Below are 27479 nucleotides of genomic sequence, written 5' to 3'. Positions count from 1 at the left end.
AAAGGCTGACTATTACTGCTTTATAATACAAAATAAGAAAGAATTCAAGCTGTCAGAAAAGAGCAGCGATGCTTTTTATTCATGAGTCAATAATTATTGACTCATGATTTGAGTGATTCCATATTTTTCCTCTCCATTTAAAGATTAGATAAATTACAGCTATTTTATTGACATATTTTAGATGCGTTTTACGAAGCTATTGTGCTCAACGATAGAATATTTTTGTCACACTAGGAAGAAAAAACCAAACCTGAATGAACATCCTACCAGTGTGGTGATTCCAACATTTGCAGGGATTGTATCACAGCGTTCAGTGTAGTTTAGAACATGTCTTACCTTACCAAACACAACTTCTCTACCCGATTAAGACACCTGAGAAGATGTGCTTGAAGGAAGTAAAAACAGTTAAACCAAATCTGAGAGATACTAATTACTAGATACTTTGGAATTTATTCATTGACTTGTACATACGTACTCATTTTTTCCATTCATTCATTCCTTTATTTTGTGCAGGAGGGTCCAGTTGTTAATGGCAACATTAAGTCAGTGCTGACTGAACATTGGAAGAGGAAACAAATGCTTTCTGTGAGATTAGTGGGAGAGCAGCAATGATCCTTCAAACTGCATGTCAGAAGAACTGCACATAAAGAAGATAGACTTCTATTCCTCAGTTTCCAAAGGTAGCAACACTAAACTTTATTGTAAATGCATAGCACATGTCAGCTTTAACTTGAATGAATTGATTACATTCCTGTGAAGAATATATACTTGAGCTGAAACATAATTTGTGTGTTAAAAGACAATGTCTGGTTACCAAACTGTAACATCCATGCAGAGCTGCAACTTCTCCAGAAGGCCCTGAAGCAAGAGCCCGGTCAAACAGGGGCGCTGCAGACACTTTCATCTTGATGCTGCCTGCTGTACTTTAGTCTCTCCCTTAATCTGTTCATGCAGGTGTCATTTTTGAATGACTTTTCTATGTGAACTTTCCGTGGGTGAAGAATGTTTTGGGTATCGTTTTTTGACAGTAGTAGTTCAAAGCTGGCACACCACAGCTTTAAGCTCAAATTCACATTGCACTTTATAAAGTTTTAAAGCATCCGAGGTTGCATAGACTTGGTTAAATGCCAACGATATGTCAGGACAGCCTTCGTCACTTTGTCAAAGAACTGAAATTACAACAGGACATTAAGAAAGATAAAAAACTATTCGCACTGGTGACAAGTGTTCCTACTGTGGCCTGTAGCCACCACGTTGAGGCATGTAGCTGGAGATTGGTGCTGCTGGCGATACATCAGTTGATGGGCTGTCTGGAAGCGTTGTCTGCTCAGTGTCCTCTTCAAAGGGGCAGAAGTCCGGCTGCTCATCATCAAGCTGCGTGCAGCCGGTGGCGTCTTTGCTCTCTGAACCCTGTGTAAAGCGGGACCGTCTGGGAAAACGCTGGAAGTGTTGGCTGCCCTCCTGCACCAACATGTCAGGGTTCTCCTCTGAGTCCAGCAATGGTTGTGTGGACTCAGACCGTGAAAAAATGGAATGCTGAGGCTGAGAACTGGGGGTTTGACCTTTATAACCACTGGAGGCCACAACAGAGGAGTACTGAACAGTACTGGCTGTGGTGTCGACCATGTCTGCTCCCTCGTCACTGTCGGACACACTCTGCCGAGGTGAGGACATGCAGGAGGAGCCACCAATGCCACTGCTGTGCTCCTCAGACAGGTACTTGTCCTTCTTTAGAGACAGACTGGCCTTATCCTCGTCAAAGCCATGCTTTGCATCACACACACCCACATCAAGCACACTGATGCCAGATAAACAGTGTTCCTTTGGGATCTCCGTCTGTGGAAGAGAACGAGTTGAACTGAAATATCTCAAATCAAAAAACAAGCATTTCGCCACCAATACAGTGTGGCAAAAAAGTATTTAGTCAGCCACCAGTTGTGCAAGTTCTCCCACTTAAAAAGATGATAGAGGCATGTTATTTTCACCACAAGTATACCTCAATGATGGGAGACAAAATGAGAAAAAAAAAAAATCAAGAAAATCACATTGTAGGACTTTTAATTAATTAATCAGTAAATTCCTCTGTAAAATAAGTATTTGGTCACCTACAAACAAGCAAGAATTGTGGCTCTTCTTCTGTAAGAAGCTCCTCTGTCCTCCACTCGTTACCTGTATTAATGGCACCGGTTTATACTTGTTATCAGTATAAAAGACACCTGTCCTCAAACAGTCCCACTCCAAACTCCACTATGGCCAAGACCACAGAGCTGTCAAAGGACACCAGAAATAAAATTGTAGACCTGCACCAGGCTGGGAAGACTGAATCTGCAATAGGTAAGCAGCTTGGTGTGAAGAAATCAACGGCGGGAGCAATTATTAGAAAATGGAAGACATACGAGACCACTGATAATCTCCCTCGATCTGGGGCTCCACGCAAGATCTCACTGCGTGGGGTCAAAATGATCACAAGAACGGTGAACAAAAAGCCCAGAACCACACGGGGGGACCGAGTGAAGGACCTGCAGAGAGCTGGGACCAAAGTAACAACGGCCACCATCAGTAACACACTACGCCGCCAGGGGCTCAAATCCTGCAGGGCCAGAACGCTCCTGAAGCCAGTAGAGAGTAGTCGAGAGTATTTGGATGATCCAGAAGAGGATTGGCAGAATGTCATGTGGTCAGATGAAACCAAAATAGAACTTTTTGGTAAAAACTCAACTCGTTGTGTTTGGAGGAGAAAGAATGCAATCCAAAGAACACCAAACCTACTGTGAAGCATGGGGGTGGAAACATCATGCTTTGGGGCTGTTTTCATGCAAGGGGACCAGGACGACTGATCTGTGTTAAGGAAAGAATGAAGGGGGCCACGTATCGTGAGATTTTGAGAGAAAACCTGAAGATGAAGCATGGCTGGGTCTTTCAGCATGACAATGATCCCAAACAAAGAAGCATTTCAAGGTCCTGGAGATGCCCAGCCAGTCTCCAGATCTCAACCCCATAGAACATCTGTGGAGGGAGTTGAAAGTCAGTCCGTGTTGCCCAGCAACAGCCCCAAAACCTCACTGCTCTAGAGGAGATCTGCATGGAGGAATGGGCCAAAATACCAGCAACAGTGTGTGAAAACTTTCAGAAAACGTTTGACCTCTGCAACCTGACTTTTGTTATTGACCAAATACTTATTTTCCACCATAATTTGCAAATAAATTCTTTAAAAATCCTACAATGTGATTTTCTGGATTTTTTTTCTCATTTTGTCTCTCTTAGTTGAGATATCTTCTTTTTAAGTGGGAGAACTTACACAATTGGTGGCTGACTAAATACCTTTTTGCCCCACTGTATATCCATAAATAAATACGACACTCAGAGTTCACATTGATCCGTTTCAATTCCAATAACCAACCATTTGCGAGAATCTCTTTGCCTCATCACATTTCTCTTCAGCCTCACTTACAGTACAACCAGCTAGTATGACTCAACAAGTCTGTACCAGAGGAATAGAGATTTCTTCAATGTCTCTTCCTCATTCTGTTGCTTTGCACTGAACTGCATGACCGAGTTCCAGTCCAGTGCCGGAACATTCCCACTGAAGTGCAACTCTGTGTGGACTCCTTCTCCAATTGAAACATTAAATTACAAATAATCATATACAAGCAATGATTTATAATTCTGTCCATTAGGGCTGCCACTTTCAAAGTTCAAACATCTGTTGGAGCACGGGAACCTTTGAATTGCAATAAAGTTATTTGAATACAGCATTGACAGCGTGAAAGTTCTTTTGAATATATTCAAAGAATGAGCATCTCAATTCAAATTAGTTCAAAATGAATTTTTGTAAAGAGTGACCGCCATACTGTCCATTAATCTTTGTAAGATGTATCATTCTACTGTCAAGCAAACAATGGGCACTTTTCTTAATTCTTGCAGGATCACTCGGAGTAATAATAATAATGATGATCATTATAATCTTTAGGAAACATGAAAATGGATCTCCTTATTTCTGTCTGTTTGCTTTGATCGCCATATGAAACAAGTCAAATTTAAATAACAAAAAATATAACTCAGCATTTGCTGCTTCTGGTGGAATGACTCCCAATGCTATTTGATTGGAAAGACATTAGACCTAAACAAGAAATTCCATCTTGAAATGTGAATCGCAGCCAACATCCATTTCTACATGGTCACAAAAGCCATCTCATTTCGTGAATCACTGAGGCAGTCCTGAAATAACCTTTTTAGAGACAAAACACTTGAAGAGTGTGGTTAGTGAACCTACACTAATGCTGGATATTGTACTTTAAGTACTCTAATACAAATGCATCCTGAATACTTATCAGACCACATATACAGCAATATCAATAACCAGGTTTCTCATTCTCTATGTAAACACCAAATCCAGAATATGATCAAAACATGGAACGGACTCAAAACCAAGATATGTATGTGCATGTAAGTACACTATTTGTGTCAAAGCAAAACAAGTCTTCACCGTCAAATGACAATCAGGAGACCAGTTTCCTATGGTGCTCTCTCCAGGGTTTGGAATCCGAGGCCAAAAGTTGTCCTCAATTCTGTCAAAAGAAGAAAGCGAATGTTATATAGCCATCGGTCAAAAGACTGCTATCATAACCAGAAAACAGATGCTTACATTCACAATGCATTTTTATAAATAGTAGCTGCAGGTGTTTTGTAGATGGTTACAGCTTAATTAAGCTCCTGTAATATTAAATTACAAGGTTTTATATGATCTTGTTCTTCAGTTCAACGACACACAAGAAAATGTCCCAGTATGTGTTTTGTTGGTATTCTTCCATTTTTTTTTGCTTGTAATGTAATAGTTGTGGAAAATGTATTTAAAAACACTCTGCAGTCAGAGGCATATGTTAATTTTATATCCAATTAAACACTTTGTCAAAAAAGAAATACTTTAAACAGAGATGAGTGGTGAATGGAGCATGACCAACACAGGGAGACCACCGTCTGTTTCATAAGAAAACTATCTAAAGGAGCATTTAAGAAACATTACCGTAGGCAAACGTGGGAACGTTGAGGTGTAACTTACACATCTTTCTTGTAGATGCAGAGCAGGATGACCATGAGAACAAGAAACAGAAAGCCAATGCTTACTCCTACCACAGTGCCCTCGATCGATTCTGTAGTGCAGAGGAAAACAGGCCATTTCAAGAGGACCACTGAGTACAAATATTTTATAGTACACCATTACTGCATACTCTACAGCACTCATTCAGACATATCTTTTTGAAATGAATTCTCTTTTTTTTTTTAATTCAGTTACTGATTTTGAAAAGTTTTCTCATTATGAGTTTCTTTCTCTTTCATCGCACATTAGCTCAGGTTTGGTTTTGTTTTCAACCAGATGCCTCTGCTATCAAGCAGGATTAGATGTGCTTTAGAGGTTCAGTTTTAAGTCTGTGTTTTCAGTGTCTTGTAGATAGTTGACATTTTAAAGTAAGTAGTCATCACATGTTGACACAAAAAGAAAATGTACTTTGAACTGAATAAATCCTAAAAGTATAGAACTCTACAAAGATCTTGAGCGGCTCCAGATTTCTTTATATATTGTGAGTAACACAGGAAATAGGTGCAGCAACTTATCTATACAATGAAACATAAATAGAAATACAATATATTAGGGAAAAACAAAGTTTGTACAATTCTAATGTGCCTTGGAAGTCAATATTATCTATATACAAATACACCTTAATGGTTCAACACAGCCTGAACCCTCTTAGACAAGCGTTTTTGCAATTTCTTTAAGTAGTCTTAAGGAATAGTGCTCCAGCCTTCTTGAAGGACATTTCAAAAGGTTTCTTTGGATGTTAGCATTCAATGACAAATTAGAAATCACAATTTCACACTTTTGATTAAGAAAAGAAAATAAAGAATACCAATTGATAATAGCTTCTAGTCTGGATATAAACTGTTGAGCAGTACTGAGGGAGCATTCTTTTTATTATTTTTTAAATACTAATAATAATAAAAAGAAAAAATCATTATAATCATAATAAAAGATAAATAAATAAATCGATGAACAATTGAATAGCTAATGAGAAATTACTGTTAATAGCATAGCAAGAGTTTACATTACCAATTTTGGGGTATAGCAAATGCAGCATGATGTGAAGTTGAAGTTGAGAGAAAACTAATATAAAGAGGCCATTTCTACTCGTAGCTGAAAGAGTGACGCAGCCTTCCCTTATCTTTCAAATATGAAGCACTCACTAGATGACATCCTCTTATATCCGTGTTAGTGTGACTTCAAGCCCCCAATGTTCTAGGTGTTCTAGGTGACTTTCTGATTGTAGATATTTTCTTTTCTTGGCCTGTCATTTGTTTTTTTGTCCTCCATTCATCCAGCTTCCTCAAACATTTTTTAAAGACACACTGCACACCAGGATTAGAAATGCTTAGTTCAGAATCCCATTGTTGTTGGAAATAAGAACAAATAAAACTTTTTTTTTTTTTTCAGAAATGTATAAAACACGTATAATGTATAAAACAAAAAAGAAAAACTTTTGCAAGACTTATCAAAAGGAAATCCAGCCATCAACACAGCCCAAAAGTTCTAAATACTGTAGACTATGTGGGGGGAGCAGCATCAACCAATTCTGACACCTTGCTGTGTGGTGCTCTCACTAATCATAGGAGAAACTGGTTGCTAAAATGGCAGATGTGTTCTGTTCATAACTGTGACAGCATGGAAAAAGATTTTGTAAGCGTCAATATCTTATCCAAAGATGTTCGACTACAGAAGCAGTGGAGTCACTCTACTAGGAAAACTGAAAAGCAGCATAAAAAATACTTCACTTTTCAGAAAGCACTTTGACCCAGAAACAGCTTGGTTTTGAAACCAAACTGATTCTACAGCATGACAACAAGTAGGAGCAGGCCGGTCCAATCGAGACGGATAAACCTTTGCTGGCCGAAGTTCCCTGCTGCTGCTGATTCTGGCTGACCAAGCCAATCAGTTTCTTTGGTGTGTTTGAGTCACTGGTTCTGAAAATGCAAACTCCGTGGATGCCGGAAAAGCAAGTTGCACTCTCTGCCACAAACTTTATGTCTGACAAGTACTTCATTAACTGCCTTCGTGGACCTTCTGAAAGTCTCCTAGACGATGTGAATGCAGCACACCACATCTGCAGTGATCCTAGAGATGCTTGGCTACAAGATGAACAACACAAAAAGCAGTAAGGGGCAGTACCCACGATGGAGTGGAAGATCGAGGCAGCACGGAAGGAGGTTAGCCAGATATCAGAGCTTCATGAGGAAGAAATAAAACAAACTGTCCATACATACTGCCAAACAATGACTCACAGCTCTGACTACCTGCCTGACAAGGTATACAAGAGAAGCTGAAGCCAGGAGAATAGATCAGATGTTTTCTCGTGAACCATCCAAAGTGTACTATCAGTGGCAGGGTGATAAGGTTATAATAGATCCATCCAGGATCCATATGGGAGAAAGAAGCATCACATAATACCAATGCTGTACTGCTAGTGGATTTGAGGGCTTACTACAGCAATCTCCCAGAACAAGAACAAGTGACCATCACAACATCAGACATCCAAGACAGGGTATTAAGAGTTGGACTGCACCGGCCCTGACATCATACACACCTACTGGCTTTACAAACTAGTCCACGAACACCTGGTAGCACAAATTAATCAGCTGCTATTGGATGGGACCAACCAGACTGATTAACCCAAGGTTGGACAGTCCTGATTTAATCAGTTCAATCCAATTCTATTTCATTCAATAATACCTCCAAACATCAGCAGGTGACACAGGTGAACTCTTGGTGGACAACATGGACTCACGGGAAACCGTCTGGGGTGCAGATACCATCCTTCTCAATAACATGTCCAGGATTATATCATCTGCTGTTAACAGAAGTTAACGTATCTCTTATGCCCATAGATTCTTAAATCTGAATAGAGATGTTGGAATTGTTCCTGTAACCATAATCCAGTAAAAAATAAATAAATAAAAATAGATCATAACAATAATGCCTTCCTGATATTCTCGCTGCATCCTCATTAAAGCTCCAAACACATACATTTTACCTGCCAGTGATCTCACACTTCCCATAATGTTCAAGGGAAGAAATGGTTCAAACTTCATCCTCCCGTTTTAACATTTTGTTCCTGCTTTCCATCCAACACATCTCCTCTTCAACTCATCTGGACTTGGAGTCTTATTCCAGGTATTACTTGGGATTTGGAAAGGTCAATCAGCAAAAAAATTAAAATAAAGGTCTGTATTCACAGATAAAGGTCACAAGAGACTAAATGTCCAAAGCTACTACAGCAGGCTGCCACTAGTGCAGCTATAAGAATACACAAACATTACATATTCACAAAGCAATGGACGCATCTGAGGCAATGTAGGGTTCAGCGTCTTCAACATTCTCACTTTCTGATAGGTAGACACGTCTTCCTCCTAAACTACAAGCTTTACCCTTGTCTTTTCCTAATATAACAGAGCCTCCAATCACGATCAGTAGGGATGCTGTGAGGATGGAGTTCAGCCGCCTACGTCCAGGCAAGTCTGCAGGCCCAGAAGGCTTGAGCCCCAAACTCCTGAAAGGATGTGCGGCCCAGCTTTGTGATGTTTGCTAATGGATTTTCCAGCTGAGCCTGAGCATGATGGTTGTTCCTGCTCTGTGGAAAACAACATGCCTGGTCCCGGTGCCAAAAAACAATCTCCCAAACTCCAACAGTGACTACAACGTGGCTTTAACATCACATGCCATGAAGTCATTGGAGAGGCTGGTCCAATGACGTCCGATCAGTTGTGGAACCAGACCCCCTGTAATCTGCATACCAGCCACGTATTGGAGCTAACGATGCCATCACCTTCCTACTGCACAGAGCCTACACGCACCTGGACAGGGCAGGCAGCACTGTAATAGTCATGTTCTTCGACTTTTCCAGTGCGTTTAACACCATAAGACCTGCTCTACCTGCAGTAAGCTCCTGGACATGCAGGTGAAAGACTCGCTGGTCACCTGGATTGGGGACTACCTTACAGGTCGGCCGCAGTATGTGAGGCTGCAGAACACCACCTCGGACACTATACTGAGCAGCACAGGGGCTCCTCAAGGGAAGGTCCTCCCACCCTTTCTGGTCACACTTTACACCTCCCACTTCAGGTGCAGCTCTCAATCATGCCATCTGCAGACGTTCTCGGATGACTCTGCCATTGTGGGCTGCATCACCGGTGACCAGGAAGCTGAATGCAGAGATCTGGTGGACAGCTTTGGACAGAACCACCCGCAACTCAATATAGGAAAAACCAAAGAGCTACAGGTGGACTTCAGGAAGAAGAGAACACTCCTCTATCCCAACCCTACCATCACCAAGGGTACTGAGGTGGACACTACAGGTACCTGGGGCTCCACATAGACAATAAACTGGACTGGACAGCCAACATCTATGCCCTCTAAAAGAAAGGGCAGAGTCGCCTTTTTCTCCTAAGGAGACTCAGGTCATTCAACATCTGCAGGACCATGCTGCAGATGTTTTATCACTCTGTGGTCTCCAGCGTCCTCTTTTACGCTGTGGTGTGCTGGGGCAGCAGGATGAGGACAGCTGATGCCAACAGGCTCAACAAGCTCATCAGGAGGGCTGGCTCCGTCCTGGGAGTGGAACTGCAGTCTCTGGCAGAGGTGTCTGAGCAGAGGAAGCTGAGGAAACTGCTGAGCATCTTGAACAATGGGACACACTCCCTGCATGCCACACTGGACTCCTACCGCAGCACCTTCAGTCGTAGACTGACACTTCCGAGGTGCTCCACAGAACGCTGCAGGAAATCCTTCCTCCCTGTGGCTATCAAACTTTTCAACTCCTCCCCTTTTTCTATATAGGACAATAACACTTCATTCTGCACTACAGGAAACTTTTTAAGCGCCTATGTGCACCTTATTTGTCGTATATTGTATATTTTAATATACATATTTTAATTTAAGCAGAAAATTAAGTATCAATGCAAAAGAGTAATAACTTGTAAATAAAATAACATTTGAATGTTACAAATGAAACTAATATATAAATAGATAAGTAAGTCTTTGTGAGAATGAATGGTCAATGTAATCAAATGTAAGCTCTTTATCAATATTTTGTACTCCACCAGTGTTTGGAAAAGCAACAGCTGATCAAGAGGGTGGTTTTATACTGACCATATTTTAGTGTGGTGAAGGAGTGATTAGAGCCTTTTGCTGAGCCTCGGATGGTTGAAGCCTCAATCCACACGTCATATCTGGTGTTGGCCGACAAGGACTTCAGAAAACATGAAGTGGTGTTAGCTGGTACTGTTACGACTGCAAATAAGCAAAACAGAAAACAAGTAAACTGGTAGTTAAGATAATGTTAGCAAAACTCCAACTGCAAAGTGAAAGTGGAGAAATAAAACAAACTCTTCATGGTACTATGCAACAGGAACATACCCTGTATTTTAGTTCCATTTGTATAAAATATTTTGTATTCTGTGATGAAGCCCCGTCTGATTTTCCTCGGAATCTCTTTCCACATCACTTCAGCCACATCATGTCCTGGGTAACCATTCAGTTCAACAGATGGTCCTTGTAATGGAGCTGCAACCAAAACAACAACATCATTTATGCTGGTCATACTGGGGTCCCTCCTACAGGAACATACAGATGGACTTCAAACTAATTATTTCTGCTGAAAATGGCTGCACTGAACTATACTTGTCAAATAATGTCAAAAATAAAAATCTAAGCAACAATGTGGACAGTTTACAGTTGTGTTCACCAAGTACTTTCCACTTTATTGTGCTGCCGTCTGTCCAAAGCAATGTGCTCCAGTAAAACCACTTACCAAAATGCTAAACAGAACCAACTCTGTGATACATACATCTAATTTCATTTTCATTTTTCACAATAAAACCATCCCACCAATTTTCCAGCTTTGAGCTTCGAGCAACAAAGCAGCACAAACATAGAACATACCATCAAGACAGTTATCTGAAAATACAAACCACAACTACGGAGACTGAAATAGAGACTAAAAGTGGCTAATGAGTGCTAAATACAGAGTTATAAGAAGTGAAAATAGTCCAAACATAATGTGAACAAGATTCAGAAGAATAATTTAATTCACATTAATTAGATAATACTTTATTAATCCCAAAAAGGGCCAACATTTTTCATCCAACAGCTGAGCCATATCATAAACTATCATCACAATGGGACAATAAAGAACTTTACTTTAGTTTCGGATTATTTTCATTACTCTGCTGATTATTTTTAGTAAAAAAAAACTCAAAATAGTTTCAGAGCTCAAATAGGTTTCATGGCCATATGTGCTTTGTCCTGTACATTTAAATGAGCAAACTAACCTAAAAGGATCAATAAAAACGCTTAAAAAGGGATGGACGAGTGGAATCTAGATTATTCATCAAAGGGTATTACAAAAATGTTTTTGAAAAAATTAAATTCAAACAAAGCAGAACTTCTACATAAAGTCTTTAAAACAAAAATCCCCAGAGGTGCTCTGTTCCAAACACCAACTGTTGCCAAAGTCAAATTTATAACAGAATAAAGCACGTTTTAAGACAACATAACAAGAAAGCACAACTATGGACAGAAATATCTAAGAAAACAACGTTTTTATTTCCTTTTTAATGATCCTATTCCATACTCTTTCTTAATATTAGTATAATTAAAAAAAAAATGCAATGATTTACTTTTTACTGTGAGTCACTGTCAAGGAAAATATCTTACCTCCTTGCTCCAGATAGGCTTCTTTCCGTGCTGGTTTCCCAATCTGTCTCATGTATATGGGATACACAGACACATTGTAGCAAACAAAGCGCTCAAGGTTCCCTGGATTTGACATTGCGATCAGGAGGTAAATTGTGTTATTACATGTTAGCTAACAGTCAAGTTTGTGAACCTTGAAAAATGTTTGGGCTTTAGCATTCATGATGATAAAAAACACACAACTGACTGAAACAGTGTACCAGCATATGAAAATTTACAGCAAAACGTGAGGTATTCTACTTTTGCAGTTACAGATGTAGAATGGGCTAAACCTGGCTAGCCACAGATTTGTATGTGTAAATACATCAAAAGCTTGCTCAACGGGCCTTAAAGTTTCATATTTAACTGTGGAACCCTAAGAGTTTTAAACTACTTTTGTCATTCTGGCAAACACATAATATACAGTATGTTCATAGATGTGTTAAATGTAGAAATAAGTGTAGTTGCCTGAGTCAGTGTGGTATTTATCACAGTTGATGAATAATCTGAAGAGCAAACAAAGAGTGTATTGTTCTCTGTATTTCATATTCTAGTTGCATTACTATCATGAAAGTTTTTTATAGGTCCCAGAGTAAAAGAAAACTGTATCTATGAGAAGTTCAAGGAGTTGTGCAAAATATGGCCTCCAACATGCTTGGGAAATGGAATTTATTTGTTTCTCTTCTCTTCTCTGTACCCTAAAATGAGTTCAGCCTAATTTCCTTCATTTATGGATGCAGGATAAAAATCTGCAATCGGAATCATATTGAACAAGAACGCCATGACCTTTGAACACTAAAAAAGCTGCAGAGTGATAAGAAAGGGGTTAAGTGGAAGTGTTTGAAACTGGAACATTACCTTTACCGTTGTTAAAAGCATCTAAAAACAAGAAAAGGACCACTACTGAAGTCTTTTGCTGAAATCTTTTAGGGAGAGTTTTTGCAGGAAAAAAGAAAAGTCTGCATGTGAGTGAGACACAACTGCTCTGGGAACAATTAGCTAACGTTACAAGGTTGGAATACATGAAGCTTTGTTGTAATGATCAGAAATGTTGAACCACACTTTAAAAAGGACTGGGACAAACTGAGGTCCTGGCTTGAGTTGTTACAATGGATGAAAGCACTCCTGACCATAATCTAGAACTTGCAGATCACTGTGACTGCAATGGATATTGTGACCGAGATGACCATCACTTGTCCAATAGCATCTCCCAGTGTCCAGAGGAGGTTCCACTGAGAGGACTTCAGTGATCATGTGGGAAATGATGGAAAAAGTGTGAGCAGGATGACTGGGGGAACGGATCTGAATCTTGTAATAACAAACGCCATGTTCAAGCATGAAGGTCCTCACAGACCAAACCAACAGCAACCAAACAGGCCCTGCTAGCTCTTCATATCAGCTGTGTCTGGTGCAAAGGATAACACTTGAACACGCCACAAAAATATCATCCAACTGCAGACTTTGACATATGCTCTACAGACAGACCCAGAACTCAGTGCAGGGATCAGTTATCTAATCTGGCCTGGGAATATTTTGGGTTCAACCAAAGTGGAAGTGGAAGTGGAAAAGTGTCACTCAGAAAAGCTTTTTTCTGTTTGTCACAGCAGCCAAACTTAGAAAAGCGTTAAACACAACCAAAACAAACACTTAGATAGTTCAATCTTTTGCACCGCACCTGAGTGACAACAACTTGTATTAGCTTGAATGAATCCATTTTTCTAATTGTGGAAAATTCCAACAGACTTTTGAGAAATTTTTCTGAGTTAGTTTAGAAGCTGTGCTGTTTAAATGATCTCTTCTCATATTTCTGACACGTTCTAATATCTGTTGTGTTGAACTACCATGACAATGGAAGAGCTGTTTACAAATGGAAGCAGCTTACAGAGCTTTCCAAAAATCATTCAACCTCCCGGAAAAAAAAACAAAATCCCCAACGAGTTAAATAAATCTTGTAGTTGTCAAGCAGATGCAAGACGGAGAGACAGGTCGAGGAAGTATAAACCACATTTTTCCTCAATTCTCACGGGGAATATGAGATCACTAGCAAATAAAATGCACAAGCCTGGACCTATCGACGCAGCAAGAGAATGCAATGTTATGCGCTTTACCAAAACATGGCTGCAGGGTAATACATCGGACTCCAGCACCTCTCTACCCTGCTTTCTGATGATTCAGGCAGACAGACATTCAAAAGAGTTGTTAAAGCAAAGACGGAGATATTCCAGTGTTTGTCAAGAATAAATAAGTGTAATCTTGGACATGCCATTACGAAAAAGAGGATCTTTGTGTAGGACTTCACATTGTTGGCTATGAATTCCATCTACATTATCCACTGAGAGAGTTCACCCGTGTTACTCAAATAGCAGTGTATATATTACCCGATGCCGTTAGTTACGCTTTCTGTGGCTCAGCTCAGCTGTTGCCAGGTTACGAACACAACATCCTAATGCATTCATAGAGAGCTTTGAAGATTTCAACCACATGTCCCTCTATGCTACACTTCAAAGTATGCAACAGTTTGTCAACTGCTTCACCAGAAAAAATAAAAAGTTGGATTTATTCTATGCAAATGTAAAAAGTGCATACAGCTCCTCTGGAGCCAGTCTGGTTAAGGAGGCTGAACAAACTCTGACAGGATGCTGTGAGGCTGAACACTCTGGCAACTTTGGGCTGACTCAGCATGTAACAGAGCCCACACTCAATAGGGGGCACACTCTGGACTTACTGATCTCTAAGGGTCTGAGCATTTCAAATATCACTGTGTCTGATGTGGGCCTGTCTGACCATTCCTGTGTTTTCTTTGAGAGTACGATTTCAGTGCACACAAATGTCTCAACAGCAGTGATCTCAAAACGGTGTATAACTGAAAACAGTAGTGAGACCTTTAACCAGGTCTTCTCTTTAACACCTGCCCTGTCCGGGGGTTCAGTCAGTGAGCTCGTCAGTAGCTTTAATACTAAAATGTTAAATGTTATGGATACTATTGCTCCCATTAAGGTGAAGGTTATCTCTGGAAGGAAGAAGTCTCCATGGCGAAATTCCACACTGGTGAAAAATGGGAAAAGAGAGTGTCGAAAAGCTGAGTGCAGATGGAGAAAAACAAATCTCCAGGTTCATTATGACATCTATAAAGAGAAACTTCATTCTTATAATTTACAACTGAGGAATGCAAGGAAATCATCACCAAAAACAGTCATAATGCTCGGGCCTTATTTGCTACAGTTGACAGGCTAACAAACCCTGTGTCAGTGGCAACTGAACTCCATTCCACCATGGCCTGCAATGACTTTGCCAAATTCTTCATAGACAAAGTCCAAAATATTAGACAAGCAGTTGGTACATCAGCAGCAGGTTCAGCATATGTACTGTGTCCACCGAAAACCGGTTTAAACACCATGACACTGTTTCAACCCATTAACAGTAAAGACCTGGAGGACATCTTACGTCACCTGAAGTCCTCCTCTTGCTGTTTAGACATCCTACCAACAGGTTTTTTCAAAGGGGTCTCAAAGACTTTGGAGTCAGACCTGTTACTGATTGTGAACTTGTCCTTAACGTCAGGTGTGTTTCCAGAGCCACTAAAAACAGCTGTAATTAAACCTCTGCTGAAAAAGGACAATCTTCACAAGATGCAAATGAACAACTACAGGCCCATCTCAAATCTCCCATTTTTAAGTAAGATCATTGAAAAAGCAGTTTTTCAACAGCTTAATTACTTTTTAACACAAAATAACTGCTATGATACCTTCCAGTCAGGCTTTAGACAGCACCACAGCACTGAGACTGCTCTGACCAAAGTGTTTAATGACATATGTCTGAATACAGACGGTGGAAAAATGTCAGTCTTAGTTTTACTGGATCTCAGTGCTGCTTTTGATACAGTTGACCACAATATATTACTCAAACAACTGGAGAACTGGGCGCGTCTTCCGGAACTGTACTAAACTGGTTCAGATCATACTTAGAGAACAGGAAGTACTTTGTGTCAATAGGTAACATCTGAGCAGACAAGAATCACATGTGGAGTTCCCCAAGGTTCCATCCTGGGACCTCTTCTGTTTAACATCAACATGCTCCCACTGGCACAGATTATAAAAAACAACAAAATAAAACTACCATAGCTATGCAGATGACAAGCAGATATATATTACAATGTCACAAGGAGACCAATGACTTGTACAGGCCCTTGGTAAATGCATTCAGGAGATTGATGACTGGATGTGCCACAACTTTCTCCAGCTAAACAAAAACAAAACTGAGGTAATAGTCTTTGGAGCCAAAGAGAAACGATTGAAAGTCACCACAGAGCTTCAATCTATACACCTAAAAAACTACAGAGCAGTCACCCATCAATTGGAAGGTCGGTGGTTAGACTCTGGCTTCCCTGGGCTACATGTTGTCTACCGATGTATCCATCGGAGTATGAATGGTTAGAAAGACACGTAGTTATGTGTAGACTTAAGACGTGCTGTATGAGTGTGTGTGAGTGGGTGAATGTGGCATGTAGTGTTGGAAGCGCTTTGAGTGGTCATCTAGACTAGAAAAGTGCTATACAAGTACAGTCCATTTACCAACCAGGCCAGAAATCTGGGTGTAGTGATGGACTCAGACCTAAATTTGGACAAACACATTAAGGCAATAACAAAGTCAGCCTACTATCACCTTAAGAATATATCAAGGCTAAAAGATCTGATGTATCAGCAGGACCTGGAAAAACTAGTCCATGCATATCTTTACTAGGCTTGAGTATTGTAACAGCATCTTTACAGGTCTGCCTAAAAAGTCAGTTAGACAACTGCAGCTCATCCAGAACTCAGCTGCTCGAGTCCTCACTAAAACCAAAAAAGTGGACCATATCAGTCCAGCTCTGAGGTCTTTACACTGGCTGCCTGTCCATCAGAGGATAGACTTTAAAGATCTGATGCTGGTCTATAAAGCTCTGAATGGTCTGGGACCAAAATACATCAATCAGTGCCTTGAGATGACAATTGTTGTAATTTGGTGCTATACAAATAAAACTGAATTGAACTGAATTGAATCAGTGACCTCCTGACATTGTATGAACCTTCCAGATCCCTCAGGTCATCTGGATCCGGTTTTTTATCAGTTCCCAGAGTCAGAACCAGGCCTGGAGAAGCTGCATTCAGCTTCTATGCTCCACATGTCCGGAACAAACTCCCAGAAAGCCTCAGATCAGCTGAAACACTCAGTGTATTTAAGTCCAGGTTAAAGACACATTTATTTTCAGTTGCATTTAAATAAAGCTCCAAATAAGCTTGAGTTTCAAAATATAAACATATTTTAACTACTGATTTTATCATCATTTATATTTTCATTACAGTTTATTTTATCTTATCTTTCATATATATTATTTTATTGAATTTTTATTCAATCTTATCTTTATTGCTCTGATTTGATCTATTGTTCATATTTTTTTCTTTTTTGTTTAAATTTGAAATCATGCTTTTTATTTCTACTGTTTTAATTTATCTGTAAAGCACTTTCAATCACCAACTTGCCTTGCCTAATGGGAAAGGCAGCAAGAATGAAACGTCTATTAAAGGCTAACTGATGACATGGGATTTCACATCAAGAAAAGGAACAGGAGAGATTAAATGCACAGGTGGAAAATGAGCACTTAATACTAGATTTAGCCATTCACGTACACATTATGGGCTTGCACACACACACTAGAGATGTTCTGAAGGAGTGGCGTGTGAACACGGATGTCCCCAACTTTCACTACCAACGTCTTGTGGAGATTTTCCACCCAGCTTCCTAAAATCTCCAGAACATGAGACATTGCTAAATAAATGCTAGATAAATAAAGTATTTTTCATCTAATTTTCATTTAATTTAATGTAGTTATTAGTGAATGTGTCTTATACCAACATTTGTATTCTCACATATAGCTCCTTTGTATTCTCAAAACATGTCTAGAAAAGTTCGGGGCTGTCAGCTTTCAGCAACCTCTCAGTTTCACATACAAATAATTTTACTTTGTCCCATCTAACTGTCCCGTGTTTTTACATTGTGAATGTTTAGCTGGTTGTGGCATTCGTGTTCAATATGGGTCCAACTGAAAAATGTTTGTATGTTTTCCATATTTTACTACAAAAACAAAATCCAGGTTGAGAAAAAAAGAATTTCAATCAAATGAATCAAAAGTATTGATACAGTAAATCATCTGGTGCCTTACGTTCCTTCTTGACTGTACTATTGTAGTATTACAGTTTGTTACTATAGACACATTCCATCATACAATACAGCAGTGGGTGCTACATTATCATTAAAGCCAGATTGCCTAACATGGTGAAAAATCCCTTTAATGTTATGTGAACCTAAATCGCAAACTCCACTATTTGTGTTCCCCAATTCTGTAAAGGAAAGAAAATACCTTTAATTGTTGTATGTCTGGTTGTTCTGTTTTCTCTCTGCCAGTCCATGTGAATGTCACTGATCCACTCGATCACATATTCTGATACAGCTGTGTTGTTAGGAATGTTCCATTCCAGATGCAGCCGATCCCCATGTGGCCACACCTTCAGTTCTTTCACTGGGGTATGCTCTGGAATAGATATATACACAAAACCTTAAACTTAACATTTGAAACAACATCAATAATGGGATGCTGCAAAGAGTCTAAATGATTTCTCTCTTTCTAACCCATCAAACCTTGATTTAGAGTAGTTATTCAGTAGGCAAGATATGTGTATTTGTAGCTCCACAAGTACTTGTAGCTCCACTTCTGTATCTGGGATGGCTTAAAACTTCAGATTTAATACATCTCAGAAACAAAACAGCAGCTGTGAGACACAAACAAACTCTTGTGTGGTAATTTAAGATACAAGTGAGGCCCTTTGGTTTTCTGCAAGTTAAATTTGGGAGCCCAAATCTGTCATGAAGCATATTAAGCTTGGATTTTGTCAGTGGGTACATGGTCAATCTAGTCTGGTATCTAAGTACAGTCAGAAAGCAGTTCTGTAGAAAGCTCTAGTGTTGAAGAGAAAGTAGTTTGGTGAATCACGGTATATACAAATATTTTAATCTCTTCTTAATATTATCTATGAAAAGTGCATGCGAGAGACAACATCTGCCAGTAAAGAATTCCTTGTATGTGTCTACGTACTTGCCGAAATAAAACTGATTCTGATCCATTCACATGTTGCTGAGGACAACTCCTTCCAGACTAATAGATAATTCTCTTTTTTTTTTTTATTATTTGGTAATATAATTTCTCACCAGAAAAACTAATTGCTTTGACAACATTACTGGAGCTCCCCTGTTCACCATTGCTGTGATTTCAGTCTCAGTCTTTACAATGTGACGTGTTATGACCGAGAAGGTTGTGCGACAAACTATTTATTATTGGTTTATATTATCCACGTGTGGCCTGCACTGGACAACTGCTATGGACACCTACCATGTGGTTTTGCAGAGATGACCAAGCATGCCTCAGGAGACGTCCCCACAGAATTGCTGGCAGTGACGCACGCTTTCACAGACTGCTTGTCAGGGAGGAAAATCTTTTTAAGCTTCATGATACCCCTCTGATTGGAGCTGCTATCTGATTTGGACTTGTTGACTGGGATACTCTCCCAACTTCCATTCTTGAATTCATCCTTTTTGTTGTTAATCCTTACATCAAATCTTGATATCCTCCCGTTGCTAAGTTGAGGCTCCTGAAAGTGCAAAGTCAAAACAGTGTATGTTAACTGTCAATTTATAAGGTACAACAGTACAAAGTGCATAGAAAAACAACTAAGAGTACTTCTAGTGAGATTCCTACAAGATCCATGTCAAAAGCTACTAAAACCAAACTTATTTTGGTAACCATCCCTATGGTTTAATAGACAATGTATTCAAACAATGAAAATGAATTGCACATAGATTGAGCTCTTAGTGGTCAAGAGCAACATCTCAACCTGTCTCATTACTGTTTCATTGTCACTGTTAATATATCACAATGACAAAGAAGCCATTTTGATTGCCTAGCAACTCCACGTTTACCAGCTCTCAGCCCTGTCCATTGAATCCAATCTGCTCGACCAGTGAAGCAAGTTTCACATGGAAGTGTTATGTTGCCAGTCGTAATGAACAGAATGCATCTTACAACTGATTGAGAATTCAGTGGATAAGCTATAGTTGAGGGTAATATTCCAGCAACAACCACTTTTCATTGGACTGTTTTCATAACTTGCTCCAGTTCAATGTAAAGAAACTGTACCACAAAGAGGGATCTGTTGCAACTCTCAATGTCTGAACCTCAGATGAGGGAAAGTTAATGAAATTACCTACCACAACGGGTTTCGAATAATCAAAATGTTTTCAATTGCCATTACTTTGTTTTATTGAATGCATTCTAATTGAACAGTTATGATCTGTAATTGGGACAACCCGCTGCTGTGTGGATAAGGTGCGCTTTAAGTACAACACCGGTCCTCTCTTCTTCTGCTGCGGCAGTGAACACGGTGCACTGCTATCTGAATGTTAACATTACATTATCTGAATGTGTCTGACAAAGATGTAGGTCTCCAAGAACAATTATTTAACTAAAAAAAAAGCTGTTCCTGCGAAACAGCAGTGAGAATGCTGAAAAGCCAAATGGAGATCGCTGACCATGCTAAAAAAGCTAAAAATAGTGAAAATTTAGCAGAAGTCAAGTGGGTAATAGTTAAATAGTTGCAGTGTGATATGTAGCAAAGTCGTGGAAGAGGGATGTCCTCACAGTTATAGGAATGTGTGTAAGCAGCTGTGGCTTAACGAGCTCACACCCAGTAGAACCAGCAGAAATGGCTGAATGGATACTATGACGTCCTGTGAGAAAACTAAAAGAGCGAGGAAAATAATTTGAAGACTGTCAGCACCAGAAGGGTTAGAGGAACACGGTAATGTAGTTTTTATTTCAATGGAGTGAAAGATTTTTAAACAGCAGCCAGTTGAACACACTTGAAGCTATCTGCTGCAACAGACCAAACTTTCCATTGGAGTAAGTGAGATAATTTGAAAGGTTTCTCTCGCTTCAAGGCTCATAGCTGAAATTCTGTAAATGTGAGTTCTTTAGTAGCTGCATTGGCTGAAAGGGGACAAATGTTCCTACATTTTAATTTAAAATTTGTTTCTGTTTGTTAAACTGTATGAAAGTGAAAATGATCAAGCTGAAAATGATCAGTGTGTCACTTCTTCTGTCAAAGTTAAATATTTTAAAAAGTATAAAAGTCAGAAATACCAAAATATATTGCACCCATCTCCTGAACAAGCTGAACGTTTTGAGACCAAAATAAGTGAAAGTATGCAGGAAAGTAGTAGTTAGAAGTAGAAGTAGTTAGAAAACTACAGAAAAAAGAAAAATGGAAAAACAAAAAGTGAAAAAAACTCACAAAGAAGAGAAACATTGCAGAAAAATGTGAAAATTTAGTAGAAAGTCATTTGTGACTCTGACTCGCTTCCAATTCAAAAAGTAAAGTCCTGAAGGCTATGAAAGTCACACTGACTGAAAGAGGACAAATGTATCTATGTTTTAATGCTAAAATTACTTCTGTGGCTTAAATATTTTGGAAACAGTGACAGGTTAAAAACTTTTTTTCTGAAGAATCTTTCTGTATTCTTCCACTCTGTCAGTTGGAGCCTCCACTCTACACATGAGCATACCGTGTCATTGGAATACATAGTTAACTCTTAAAGTATGCGGAAGTAGTTAAATGGCAAAAAACGTACGGAACATATAATAATAATAAAGAGAAACAGGAAAACATTAGTGGCAATGCTTAATCAGCATTCTCACAATAAAGAGAAATGCAGCATTCTCACAATTACGTTAATATTTACAAAATGTTTAAACAGGAATTAACAATAGACATGCATTACTATGCTGTGGAAATCTCCAGCTCAGTCCATGACGGTTTATGAGAAAGCATTGTTTACTATTTGCTCAAGACCTGACTAGTACCAGGAAATATGACCATATTAGTCCAGTGCCAAGGTCCCTGCACTGGCTTCCTGTAGCTCAGAGAATAGATTTTAAAACAGCTCTGCTTGTGTACAAGTCTATTCATGGTCTATCACCAAAGTACATCTCTGACATGTTAGAGCCATATGAACCAACCCGGACTCTGAGAACCTCAGGGAGGCGTCTCCTGCTGGTGCCCAGAGTCAGGACTAAACAAGGTGAGGCTGTATTTCAGTTTTATGCTCCTAAAATCTGGAACAGTCTTCCAGAAGATGTGAGACAGGCCTCAACTCTGACTATGTTTAAATCCAGGCTGAAAACAGTTCTATTCAGCTGTGCATATGACAACTGAAAGTATATTATCTGCACTCTTCGCTTTTAATTTAAGTAATTAATTATATATCTATACTTTTTTTTATGTTTTTGGAATGATTTTATTTGCCTTCTTGTGATGATTTTCTTGTGATCTTTGAATTGCCTTGTGTTCGAATTGTGCTCTACAAATAAACTTGCCTTGTTAGCATCTGATGCTAACTTACAGTGCAACACTACTAAACCATGTCCATCTCAGATCAGTCGAGTACTTATTTATGACTGGAGAAATAGCATCATTGTGTTTGTTTACTACATCAAATTGCACTCCGGACACCCAGGTTTTGATGACAGGTAACGCATGTAAACACACATTATGATATAAACTCATGTCAGTGCCAGCTAGCATGACAACACACAAACATACATAAATAAACTAACCCCTATGTTGTTGCTCACTCTTTGCCCCTCCAAACAGCCCTTTCACTAAGGGTGAGAGAAGGGACACTTTGCTTAAACCTACAGTTGATGACCAAAGCCTGTCTTATATATTTCAATAAAAGCTCAGGAAATTGTGTCAAATTGTTAAAAAGGTTATATTATGTTACCCTTAATAAATGTCAAACTGGTCTGTAATTCGTCATGAAGTACACATAAATTACAAATAGATGTCAGATCATATTTCAGACTCGGACTACAATTTTGCAATAATTAAAATGTAGTAAAAAATGATTTTATCATTCAGTTAAAGAGGTCTGTGGTAAACTGAATATGATGTGGGAATTTACCTTACAAATTAACTGCACATATCGTTCAGTTATGCCATTCTCAATAGTGGTTTTCCATAAATCCGGTTTACTTGATGGTCCTTAGCCAAACAAAAAGATAAGGAAACAATAGTTAAATATAGAAAGATGGAAAGTAAAAACAGAATCATCACAACATGTATCTTTACCTAAATAAAGAATAGACTGTAATTATATAGCGCATTTCTAGTCTAACTGACCACTCAAAGAGCTTTTACACTACATGCCACATTTCCATCATATTGCTGTTGTGTTACTGAAGATTAACCATTGAGGCTACACAGAAGTTTGCACTTGCCAGCCCATATGTGCTATGCCAATGAGGATGCTATGGGACATATTTCCAGGAGAAATTTTCTTGAAATGTTGCCACCTTAATTCAATGTTAGTGCCTCAGTCTGAGCACAAGAAATGGAATAGAAAATAAAAATAGAATAGAAAAATACTTTATTCATCCCCCAGTGGGGGAAATTTAAATCTTTTTTAAATATTTACATTGATTTTATATTAGAACAATAATAATAGTAATAAATGAATAAATAAATATCTAGAGAAAAATATCTCAGAAGTCACTGTTAAAAAGCCTTATGGCTGTGGGGACAAAGGACCTCCGGAACCTCTCAGTCCTGCAGCCTCTCACTGCAGCTGCTCCTCTGACCTGCCAGGATGCTGTGGAGAGGATGTTTATTGTTCTCCAAAACAGAACATAATTTCTTCCTCATCCGCTGCTCCACCACAGCACTGAGAGGGTCCAGCCTTCTGCCTGCTACAGAACTGGCCTTTTTCACCAGTTTGTCCAGGCACCTACAGTTTTTGTCTGAAGTGCAACTCCCCCAGCAGACAACAGCATAGAACAGTGCACTCTCAATGTTAGTGTGATAAAACATGCACATGATGTCACTGCAGACATTGAAGGACCCGAGCCGTCTCAGAAAGAAGAGACGGCTCTGAAATGTCCAAAAGAGCAACAAGAGTACCAGATCAAAACACAAAAAAAGATTTGTTTGTCTTTTATTGTATTGTATTTTCACTTTGTGTTTTAAATCTGAAAGCAGCTGTAATACTCACGGCACTCTGACGTTCTTTCGGTAGCATTAGTACTCCAGTTGCTCCAGTAACCATAGTCCTTTAAATGATTTTTGCAGCGTACCTGAGTTGTATAAACTGTGTCTGGTATAAGTTTCTGGAGTCTGTAGGATTGTATATACTTGTCTGTATCTGCAAGAGGTACCTATAAAATGTAAAACACATCTTTCAGTGACCTGCTAATACAAAAAAGGCATACAAAAAAAACCCATACATGATTAAAAGACAGAAGACACAAACAAAAAAAACATAATAACATGGGCTATAAGCTTCTTCAGTTACACTGTAAGACAGAGAGATACAGGAGGTTATTCCTGCCAGCAGCAATAGGCTACGTATAATGAAAGCCTTAATGGCTGTTTAGACAAAAGAAATTACTGCAACAATGTCATTTCCCTTAGGGATAAATAAAGTATTTTTCCATTTTCTTCAGAATTAATACAACAAGGATATTTTATGTTTAGTTTTTAACAAGATAAAAAGTTTACTCAAAAATACTTACATAGGTCCAATTGTGAGATCCCAGTGGGCAAAATCGGATTTGATACATCAATTTCACATACACTGTATCAATTGGATGAGTCCAATTAATGAATAGAGAAAGCGGGAAACCCTTCTCCGAGTAGGCTTTCACCTCTGATGGAGGGTTTGTTTTCACTGCAACAATACACCAAGCAAGCAATGAGGAACAATGATGAATCAGAACTGTAATGACACACTTGAGTCACGTTTATCCAGACATTAAGTTGATTGCATTTTTAGACCAGAATACAACAAGAACACAAACATGTCTGTACTGTGGAACTATAACTCATACCGTGCATCACTTTTACTTACCAAAGAAGTTTGCCTCATTTTTCAGATGCTCAGACTCTGCTGTTCCCAGTTTATTATGTGCCTCCACCCAAATCTCTAGAGGCATAAAGTTGGGGTATGTGTCAAAAGACACTTGGGCTCTGTTGTTAGGTGTTGATGTATTATACTTGTTTTCACTGTGGACAAGAAATTAATTCAAAAGAACCCATCAATAAACTTACTCTCATTTCCTTCATATTTTCTCAAAAATGTCAAAGGGTTATGAAGTCTGATTCTCCATGTGAAGCTAGTTATAAAAATATTACATGCAGAATTGAAATACTTTTACAGAGTAAACTGCATGTCCAAAAGGAGCTTTAAGGAAATGTAGATTAGGAATCTATAAACTCTTAGTAAACAGCAGACACTGAATGATCGCGAACCAAGCAGCATATTTTGACATTAACAGAGGATTGTATTAAGATCTTAACAGCCATCTTGAAGTTATTCAACTATGAACTAATGAATCAAAAGCTGAAATGATGCAAAAATGTAATGATAACTTCATAGTGGTAGTGCAAAAACTTGGCAGCGGACTCACTTCATTCCTTTAACTATCAGCCAGTATGTTGTAGGTATTTCATTAGTTTGGCGTCCGACTGCTTTCCACTCGCAACTGATTGTTGGAGAGATGTAAGTTTTCTCTTGTACTGCTATACAGGAAAGATTTTCCGGTTTCTCTGGACGATCTGATGATGGGACAAACATAAAACATCTTAACTTTTTTGTTTTCCTCCTAAAAAATCTGAGTAAATGACATTTTTATTCAAATAACTTTCCTCTGTTTCCACTTAGTATCTTTTTTTCTCTTTAGCTGTTTCTACAGCCAAAGAAAAGCTAAACTGGAAATACTACGAGTAACTACGGGATTAACATGAGTATTCACAACTGCAGCAAGTCATGTTTTTGATTACAGCAAAACTTACAGCCTTTCCTGAGCCAAATCCCTCCCATGAATTTGCTTTTATTCAGGACAACGTCGGGGGACTTTTTGTTGCAGAGACAATGTAACCATCCAGGTTCCTCATTTATGATGGGGACAGTGACATTAAGAGTTGTTCTGTTGATCTTTATATAGTGTTCTTTGGATACAGTCGTCTTGGACAGATTCCAGTAGAGATCATCCACAGTGACTTCAGCTGTGTTAGTGATCATGCATGTAGCCGTGAAGTTTGTCCCAATCTCGAGGAAAGGATTCTGTGGAGCTGTCACCAAATAATTGTTGTCCTCTGACGACCAAACCCCCCCACCACCTAACAATAAAGTGGAAAAAAGGTTAATCAATTTTCAAATTCAAACTCAACCAATACATCAGCAAAAACAAAAAATACATTTTGATTGTATTGGCCCTCGTAAATAAACAAAAAGTTTGGAAACACTAGTCAACATTGCAAAGAGCATTCACAAACACAATTTTTTAAAACCGTGTTAATAAAATAGGCTAATATTAAGATATATCGCTTTTCAGGGAAATACAGTCAAATGCTGATTTGGGTAAACAAATAGTCCCTCTGCAGAAATTCAGAATACTCCTTTGGGCATAAACCAGTACTGTAAATCTCAATGAACTGAAGCAATGTTGGAAAGAAGAGGGGACCAAAATACCTTCTAAAAGATGTGAAAGTAGAAAAAACTACTTCAAGTTATTGCTGTTACAACAGGGGTTCAACAAGGTGTTGACTCAGATTTTCACACACTGCTTTTACATGATCACATGGTGCAATAATGTCATATGTTGTATTTAGCTCATTTTAAGTAAAAACTTCTAATATCCTGATATAAATCATACTGACCGTCTCTCGCAAGGAACAGGGAGGCGAGGCAAGCTAATCCAAACAACTGGAACAGCCTGGCAGACACCATGACGACGACTACATAGGTACAGAAACGTAGAGTACGTCAAGGAAGGACAAGAGCCACACAAACCATCCATAATCAGCCTTAAAGGGAAAAAATCACACAAATCGTCTTCTGACGCTCCTAACCTCAAACCTAAGACCCTAAGCCCTAAATAAATGTGACAACGTTTGTACACAGTGACCCCAGCAAATAATTCTAAACTACAGATCAGCAATAATAACGGGAGCGTTATGGTAACATCGTACATCGTAATGGCGACATAGTGTTTTATCAGAGAGCTCATAGTGCCTTCCCTACCAACTGGATTGTTTCTTCAGTCGCAGTATACAGGTTGTTACTTACCTAAGAAGATGTTCAAGTACAAGCATTAAGGTAAAAACTTAAAAACCGTCGAAACAAGTTAGGTCAGATTTGATCACCGTCTGAGTCACGTCCCTGCCAGCGGTTCTCATTTGGGACCACCCACTTCCCGTTCAGCAAAATTTATGTTGCAAAAACGTTGCGAAGTTGCAGGTTTTTATACGATCTCACAACATAGTGATGGTTCTAGCTCATATCTGCTGTGAGTCTTCACTGCTGCTTATGGTTGGCGAATCTGTTTCGATGGCCGGGGAACACACATTGTTTTCTGATTGGACAGAAAAACTGTCCATCAAATTAGTGAGACATTTCGGAGGCGTTCTTCACCGTTGTTTTCCAGTATGTCCCCGCCTCTTGTATTACAGGAAGGCACTCATACTGTAGCCGCTGACTTTACATAAATGTACAGACAGTATAAATGGAGACTGATTGAATAATAATAAGTAAAAAACATCATAAGGGAAAAGCCAAT

General features: G+C 39.0%; 1 protein-coding gene across 2 annotated transcripts; it reads right to left on the bottom strand.

Annotated features, from left to right (window-relative positions):
- Positions 1-671: 671 nt before the first annotated feature.
- On the bottom strand, positions 672-27204 carry il6st (interleukin 6 cytokine family signal transduce). Of its 2 annotated transcripts, none has more exons than XM_072371301.1 (16): positions 26990-27204; positions 26581-26658; positions 25714-26040; positions 25329-25476; positions 24770-24924; positions 24435-24589; positions 23915-24077; positions 22829-22908; positions 19203-19461; positions 18177-18347; positions 11762-11863; positions 10463-10609; positions 10196-10336; positions 5060-5150; positions 4487-4568; positions 672-1836 (listed from the first exon to the last, which is right to left on the bottom strand). In XM_072371301.1, exons 2-16 carry the CDS (start codon positions 26648-26650, stop codon positions 1231-1233), a joined length of 2697 nt encoding a protein of 898 aa, XP_072227402.1. In that variant the 5' UTR covers positions 26651-26658; positions 26990-27204; the 3' UTR covers positions 672-1230. The 2 variants fall into 2 exon arrangements, with proteins under 2 accessions (XP_072227402.1, XP_072227403.1); XM_072371302.1 differs by having other exon boundaries at positions 25714-26016; positions 26990-27203.
- Positions 27205-27479: the final 275 nt, after the last annotated feature.

The sequence above is a fragment of the Leuresthes tenuis genome, unplaced genomic scaffold (assembly GCF_036924035.1).
Source record: "Leuresthes tenuis unplaced genomic scaffold, fLeuTen1.0.hap1 SCAF_19, whole genome shotgun sequence".
Taxonomy (NCBI): domain Eukaryota; kingdom Metazoa; phylum Chordata; class Actinopteri; order Atheriniformes; family Atherinopsidae; genus Leuresthes; species Leuresthes tenuis.
Note: the sequence above shows the minus strand (reverse complement) of the source record. Positions and strands in the feature narration are given on the sequence as shown.

What these genes read in the sequence shown, in the direction of transcription:
- il6st (XM_072371301.1), bottom strand. Translation starts at nt 26,650, where the DNA reads ATGGTGTCTGCCAGGCTGTTCCAGTTGTTTGGATTAGCTTGCCTCGCC. An exon ending in CGAAAGAACGTCAGAGTGCC is followed by an intron (nt 22,909 to 23,914) that starts GTGAGTATTACA and finishes TGTTTGGCTAAG; the next exon opens with GACCATCAAGTAAACCGGAT. An exon ending in AAATGGAACTAAAATACAGG is followed by an intron (nt 10,337 to 10,462) that starts GTATGTTCCTGT and finishes GCTTATTTGCAG; the next exon opens with TCGTAACAGTACCAGCTAAC.